This window comes from Orycteropus afer, unplaced genomic scaffold (assembly GCF_000298275.1).
Source record: "Orycteropus afer afer isolate SDZICR_OR568_19922 unplaced genomic scaffold, OryAfe1.0 scaffold00286, whole genome shotgun sequence".
Lineage (NCBI taxonomy): Eukaryota > Metazoa > Chordata > Mammalia > Tubulidentata > Orycteropodidae > Orycteropus > Orycteropus afer.
In genome coordinates this window covers 4414874-4422463 of record NW_006921873.1, presented here as the reverse complement: position 1 = coordinate 4422463, position 7590 = coordinate 4414874, and the positions used below count along the sequence as shown (strand labels likewise).

At 43.4% G+C, this 7590-nt stretch overlaps 1 protein-coding gene across 1 annotated transcript in view; it reads right to left on the bottom strand.

The window, feature by feature from the left end:
• The window catches only part of SMPDL3A (sphingomyelin phosphodiesterase acid like 3A), a 25220-nt gene extending 18819 nt beyond the window's left edge, over window positions 1–6401 (bottom strand). Inside the window, exon 1 of the mRNA XM_042782293.1 lies at window positions 6290–6401. Coding sequence (XP_042638227.1) covers window positions 6290–6401 — 112 coding nt within the window. The remainder of the gene's footprint in view (window positions 1–6289) is intronic.
• Between the last annotated feature and the right edge of the window lie 1189 nt (window positions 6402–7590).

Below are 7590 nucleotides of genomic sequence, written 5' to 3'. Positions count from 1 at the left end.
CAAATTTGAGATTGAACTTTTCTATTTACTAATAATAGTTACAATTTATTGAGTATTTATTGTATGGTAAGTACTGTTTTATATACTTTACAGTTGGCTTTATTAGCTTCATTTTACAGGTGACAAATGGAAGCAGATAGACAGTAAGTTCAAGTACATATTTCACAAGTAATAGAGCCAGGATGTGAATTCAGGAAATCTAACTCCAGAATCCAAATTGTCCTTAACCATTGCACATACTGCCTCTCTACATGTTCAACTTTGGGTGTCCTTCATTCTCACTTTCCTCACACACAGAATATGTAACAACAACACTTACATATGAGATCAAGGTCTCTACATGGTACACATGATTTGTGATAAACTAGGTTCATTATGTTTTGGAATTGATTCCAAGGCAGTGGGTTTCTTGTTTTTTTCATTTAACTAACCCGATGGTTAGCACTCACTAGGCACTGCTACGGAAGAAAACACTCGGAGATCTACTTCTGTTAAGATCACAGTCAAGAAAATCCTATGCAGCAGCCCTACTCTGAACACGTGGGGTTGCCATGAGTCAGAATCAGCTTGATGGCAAGTAACACCACCACCATATAAGATACTGTGATGATTAAGGGAACTGAGACCATAAACACATTGAATTTTTGTAAACCAAAACTTAGAATGCATTAAGGGCATGCCGCTCTGATATAAATAGTACCTGGATTTATCTTTCACCAGCATCTAGAATATATCTGAGGAGGTGCTCAGCAAATATGTCTGTAATTTACATATGATGATATTTAAGCAAAGCAGGCTTTCAGGATTTCCTCAAGGTCACATAATGACTCACAATAAAAGCTGAACTGGAACCAGTCTCTCCAGACTTTCAGTCTAGTGCTCCTACTACATTGAATTGCCAGACAGATATGCAAGAGGGTAATTATTTAGATTCACTGAAGGATGTCTTTAAACAGAAGTCTAGAACAGAACTGACTGGTTCCTAACTTAAACTCCTTGAATAATAAACCTCTGGAGCTCATCCCATACACACAAACCAAAATGGTATACAAAATGCTGTGTGTGCATGTGTGTTATATACATGTGTGTGTTTTCAAGGCCACAAACCTGGCCTTTAGCAGAAAGCCCTCCCTGCAATCCAGGTTGCCTCGTACAAAGTCAAAATTCTTTTCACTTGTTCTGCAAATAATCTTTAAAAAGAATTTCGGGAATGTGTGTAGTGTCAACATACCTAGATAAATGTAGCTACAATGTGGCTGAAAAGTGTACAAAGAAAATCTTTAAGTCAAAGAAAATTATGCATTTTGTCCTAGAGAATCTTTTGAACTACACTTCACTTGTTTGGACTTCTGGCTCTTATTTAAAATAGGTTTTTGATTGTTTGTTGATAAGGTCAACTTCTAAGTACGAAATAGTCCAACAGTTCCCTGGGCTACTAACCCTCCAGAGTTGTGGGCAAACACACACTTCAAGCCTCCCTGGGTTGTTCTCTGATCACCAGCACTGACAGGGCAGAAAGAAGAGGCTGATAATTTTCATGAGGAAATAAACAAACAACAAAAACAAACAAGCAAGCAGAGACTTGGCTTGCCAGACCTCTAAAGGAAGTTCAAGTATTTAGCAGGGCAGTGTAGGGTGGGATGGTTTGGGATGGTCACATCAAAGAGAAAAACATGCAAAATAATTTGAAACTGCTGAGTCAGAACTTCAGGCCTTTGAACTCCAGTTACTCCTCTCCCTTCCTCTGCCATAGTAAGTGACTCAGCGAGATTCCCTATCAAAACAAAGACCAAAGACTGTTAAGTGGAAGTCCACATGGTCTCCATAAAGTTTTCATGATAACCCTTGATGCTCAGCTCTTTAAAACCAAACTGTGAAATTACCTGGGTTGCAAGGTTTTCTCTTGTATGGCCTTTCTGGCCCTGGGTTTATAATTCTCCCAAAATTGTTAATCTCTCAAAATGACTGGTTAGGCCACAATCTTGCAAATGATTGATATTTTTGCTAGCCAAAAAAAAAAAAAAAAAAAAATCTATCCAGTAAGATAATAGTCAGCCTAGGGGATTATTTGGTTTGCAATCCTGCTGGGAGGGCTATACCTTGAGACTATAAGGGGCCTATTTCACAGATAGCTCTGGAGAAACCTCATGATTGTCATAAGCCTACAATAGAGCCCATGCTTTGGACCCAACATCGCTGCATTGAGAATCTCCTAGACCCAAATAAAAGAACTGTAATGTGGGTCAATAGTGCAACACTGAAGACCAAGAGAGACCGCTGTAGTGGGCCTACAGAGAAAGCTGTGGACCCCCAGGTAGGAAGTCCCCAAAAGAGCTAGCATCCCCCATGGGTTGTTTGCAGAAGCTCAAAAGACTCTGTGCAAGGGTCTTCCTACAGCAAGACAGAGCTGAGAGCCGGGACCAGAGGCAAAGCAAATGCAGCAGGAGTCCTGTGGGCCTCTCCCAAAGGCAGCTGTGTAGGCTCCTCCAATGAGACAGCAACAAGCGCCCGAGCCTGAGTTTGTAAACTGAACCATGTGCACCTCCTGAGTGGCATAAGTATGAATCAGCTCCGACTCATAGTGAGCCTATGTACAAGTGCCCAGTCCCAAGCCATCTTCATAATCATCACTATGTTTGAGCCCATTGTTGCACATACTGTACCAACCCATCTCACCGATGGTTTTCCACTTTTTGATTGTCCCTCTACTTCACCAAGCATGATGTCCTTCTCCAAGGACTGGTCCCCTGCTGATAAAATATCCAAAGTATGTGAGACAAAGTCTCACCATGCTTGCTTTTAAGGAGCATTCTGGCTATACTTCTTGCAAGACAAATGTGTTCCTTCTACCAGTAGTCCATTATATATTTAATACTCTTCAACACCACAGTTAAAGGCATCAATGCTGCTTCAATCTTTCTTCTTCACTGTCCAGCTTTTGCATTCAAATGAGGCTATTGAAAATGCTATGGTTTGGGTAAAGCACACCATAGTCTTTAAGGCAATATCTTTGCCTTTTAACAGTTTAAAGAAACCTTTTGCAGTAGATTTGCCCAAAACAGTTAAGTGCATCTTTTAATTTCTTAACTTTTCTTCTATGGGCTTTGACTGTGGATCCAAGTAAAACTAAATCCCTGACAACTTCAATCTTGTCTCCATTTATCATGATGTGCCTTATTGGTCCAATGGTGAGGATTTTTTTATGTTGAGGTATAATCCATACTGAAAGCTGCAGTTTTTGGTCTTCATCAATAAGTGCTTCAATCTTCTATACTTTCAGTAAGCAAAGTTATGTCATCTGCATACTGCAGGTTGTTAATGAGTTATCCACCAATACTGATGCCTCATTGTTCTTCATATTCTACGGACATGGGTAATTAAGGGGAAGGGTAAATGGTCTCCCTTTGAGATATAAGCAGGTTCCTCTCCTACAAAGTGTGTTATATGTAAAGAGCAGGATCAGTTCACTATAGGTACTGTGTTCCTCCTATTGTTTACCATTTGCTTTCTGTAATAATAATAATCGCTTTCACTTTGCTGATATGTGTGTAGATAGCTTGACCATACTAGATGAAAGTAAAGCCCTGGACAGTGGATGCAGTTCTTATTCCTACCAGTCTTACTGCTGCTTGAAAGTCTGAGGCATAAACTCATACAGCCAGTGCTATTGGTTGGTGTCATGTAACCTGAAACATTTTATCTCAAAACCCTGAACAGTCATATAATCACAGAAACACAACTCCAGCATAAGCAAAGCAGAAACCAGCACACAGTAAATATTGTGGGCAATTTCTTGTTTTGACTGACATTTGCCAGAATTGGGAAGCCAGATTTACCAATCTTGCTTTAAACTGCATGAGAGCTGAATCAAGAGGACTTGGCTCTCAGACAAAGAAGAGACATGTTCCCCAGAGCATCCCCAAAGTCATGTGTTTGTGTATGTGTACATGTGTGCCCCTGTGCATGTGTGAAAGAGAGAGACAGAGACAGAGAGAGAGGTTTTGGCACTAAGTACTGCATTGAGTCTTCAGAGACAGCTACCCTCAAAGCCAAATCAGAGCTCTCACCAAAAACCAAACACACTGAAGTCCAGTTGATTGTGACTTAGAGCGACCCCTCCTTGAGTTTCCGAGGCAGTGTCTCTACAGAAGTATATAGTCCAATCTTCCTTCCGAGGAGTGGCTGGTGGGTTAGAACTGCCAGCTTCTGGTTAGCAGTCAAATGCCTTAGGCACTATGCCCTATGCCCCCAGAGCTCCTAGTATTAAAGAAGCCAAAAAAAAAAAAAAAAAAACTGCTGTGGAGTGGATTCTGACTCATATCTACCCCTCCCTGGGTTTCCGAGGTGGTATATCTGTGGATGTAGATTGCCCAATCTTCCTTCTGAGGAGTGGCTGGTGGGTTTGAACTGCCAGCTTTCTGGTTAGCAGTCAAATGCCTTAGGCACTACGCCATCAAAGCTCTACCTCGCTCTATTTTTTTTTTAAATTAGTAACAAAGTACAGTCATGTATCACTTAACGTCCACAATACATTCTGTGAAACAGGGCTTTAAGTAATTTGGTCATTGTACAAACATGACTAACCAATAGCATTCACTGCTTTTCCACCTTCATGTTGTTTAATAACACTTCGTTTCACTTCCAGACTGACACTTCTCTTTTGCCTCTTGCTGCTGCTGTCACTAGCACTTGTTTTGCCTTATTTGGGAGCCATGTTGCACTTCACAGTAATATTTTCAAAAGAAAATTAAACAGAGAGATAAAGTGACAACACTGAAGAGACACACCATACATGGGATTGGATGCTGTCTAGCAGTTGAAGCATACACTATTAAATGGTAAACTTTTTAAATAGAAAGTACAGTACATACATAAGCCAGTAACATAGGTATTTATTATGACTATCCAGACATACGTCTTATAGGTTATATATACTGTACCATTATATGCCTGGCAGTGCAATTGCTTTGTGTACAAGAGACATGAGATACATGTGTTGGGTTCAGGAAGCTATTGCATTTGGGATGTTTCCTTCTCTGGCGGCTTTTCTGAACTCTACTGCAATCTTATGAACCATGGACATACATACAGCGGACACTGCCAGAACAGATGTTATGGAGCAGCATTTCACTTAAATTAGTTTTAAAGGGAGTGTGTGTGGGCATCATGATCTTTGAAAGTGAAGGCTCAGATGGCATTGTACATATTTCATCAACCTCTATTTATTCTAAACCAAAATCCACTGTCATGAGTCAATTCCAAGTCATAGCAACCCCCATTGGGTTTCTAAAGCTGTAAATCTTTACCAAAGTAGATTACCTCATCATCCTCCCATAGAGCAGCTGGTGGGTTTGAACCGCTGACCTTTTGGTTAGCAGCCAAATGTCTTACCCACTAAGCCATCAGAGCTCCTTATTCTAGACCAGTGGACCTCAACACTGTTGTCTATTAGAAATCACCCGCAGAGTTTGTTAAACAGATTGTTGGGCCCCGTCCCCATAGTTTTAGATTCAGTAAGTCTTGACTGGGGATGAAAACTTACGTTTCTAACAAGTTCAGGTGATGCCGATGCTCCTTGTGCAGGATCACACTCAGACTCACTACTGTACCAGGCATTGTAGTAAGTGCTGGAAATGAATGAAATCGGTCCAGCCCGCATGAAACCTAGTGGCACCCAGGTAAAAAGAAATGAAGGCCCCATAAATTCTATGGGAGGGGGAGGAGTTCTATAGTAATCTGGAGGGACAGAAATTTACATCCCAGAGGTGAGTGGAAAATTCAGCAGCTCTCCTTCCGCCCAGGGCAGATTTAGGCCTCGGGGCTTCCAATTCACCAGCTTTCTTTCTCTGTAAGAAATGCAGCTTTTCTTTCCTTTCCCAAGGAGCAAAGCACATCGAGATGCAAGATGTAAACAAGTGAAGTGGAGGCGGAATTGTGACGGTTGAGCAATCTACTTCCGTAGTGATACCACCTCTGAAACTGCAGGAGGGGTGACTGAGTCGGATCCGACTCCACGGTAGTGTGTTTGGTTTTGTGTTTGGTCCTCCTCCCCCCAGCGGAGCGGCCTTACCGGCGCTGGCACTTCCTTCCCCTGCTGAGCCCTGACCTCCCCGCCTGTTTTCTCCTCTCTCCGTTGCCCTCTAGGCGCCCCGCGGCCGCTGTCAGGATCCAACGCCTCCGGGGCCCAGCTTGACTAGTCCTGCCCAGGTCAGCTGCCCCCTCATAGTTTTCCTAACTTTGAGCTCTCGCTTCCAGCAGCTCCCGGGGGAAGTGCCTGCCGCGGACTCACCGACAGCCGGAGCAGAGGTCCCGGAGTTAGGGGGCGCCAGGGGCAGCCCCAAGCCGGGGCAGTAGCACCAGATGGCTAGAACGCAGTAGACGAATGCGCCCAGCAGCGCCATCGCCGGGCCGCGGCCCGCACCGTGGAGGCTCCGGCTCTCCAGAGGCTCCATTCAGGCAGGGGGACCCTGGCATCTGGAGGAGCCAGCAGAGGGCTTCAGGGTGAACGCCTAACCGATCACGTGTGAGGGCAGCCTCTGCTGGTGGACTTGTCTGCTTGTGAGCTGCGGTCATGGGATTATCTGCCCTCTAGTAACTTATGTCAGTGACTGGCCTAGGAAGGAATGTTCTTGGGCCAACCCCAAGCAGATCCTCTTCCTTAAATGCCCCATGGCCCTAAACAAATGAGATTCCTCAGCAGAAGTGGAGAAAACCCTGAAGTATCATGGTCTGGAAACGGATAAGGCCAGCAGAAGTTTTGGATAGATCAAAACTAAAACTCACCTCACTGCCAGCAGTGTATCCCAACTCATGGTTTACATAAAGATTAAACCCAAAGCTGTACATCTTTATGTAAGCAAACTGCCTCATCTTTTTCCCACAGAGCAGCCCTTGGGTTTGAATCACGCACCTTCTGGTTAGCAGCCAAAGGCCTTAACACTATACCACTAGAGCTCCTTTTGGGCAGGCCTGTGGGTCTCTGGACCAGCAACATTGGCACACACCACCTGAAAAATCTAGTAGAAATGCAAATCATCAGGCCCCACCCCAGGCCTCCTGCATCTGAAACACTGGGGATGGAGCCCTGTGATTTATGTTTTCAGAGCTTTCCAGGAAGGCTGAAGTGACACTAATGTTTGAAAACCATTGCTCAGACACTAAGCTTTCTACAACTGAGAATGGTGCTTTATATACCTCAGAAAACAAAACAAAAACCCAAACCCAGTACTATCAAGTTGATTCTGACTCATAGTGACCCCCATTGGGTTTTGGAGGGTGTAACTCTTTAAGGAAGTAGATTGTCTTATCTTCCTTCAGCTGAGCACCTGGTGGGTTTGAACCACTAACCTTCTGGCTAGCAGTCAAATGCCTTAGGCACTGTGGCACCAGAGCCCCCAGAGATGAACGGAAATCACAACTGGAGGCTATTGATTTTATTCTTCCAAGATTTTTTTTTTTTTTTCCTTTCAAATACTTAGTCTGGCAAAGGAGGCTAGATCTCCAAACTGTATTGGATGTGTTTTCTGTTTTGTCTCAACATGCTGAACTCTTCAAAAACATATGGTTTACATTTATAGGTTGTGGATTCCT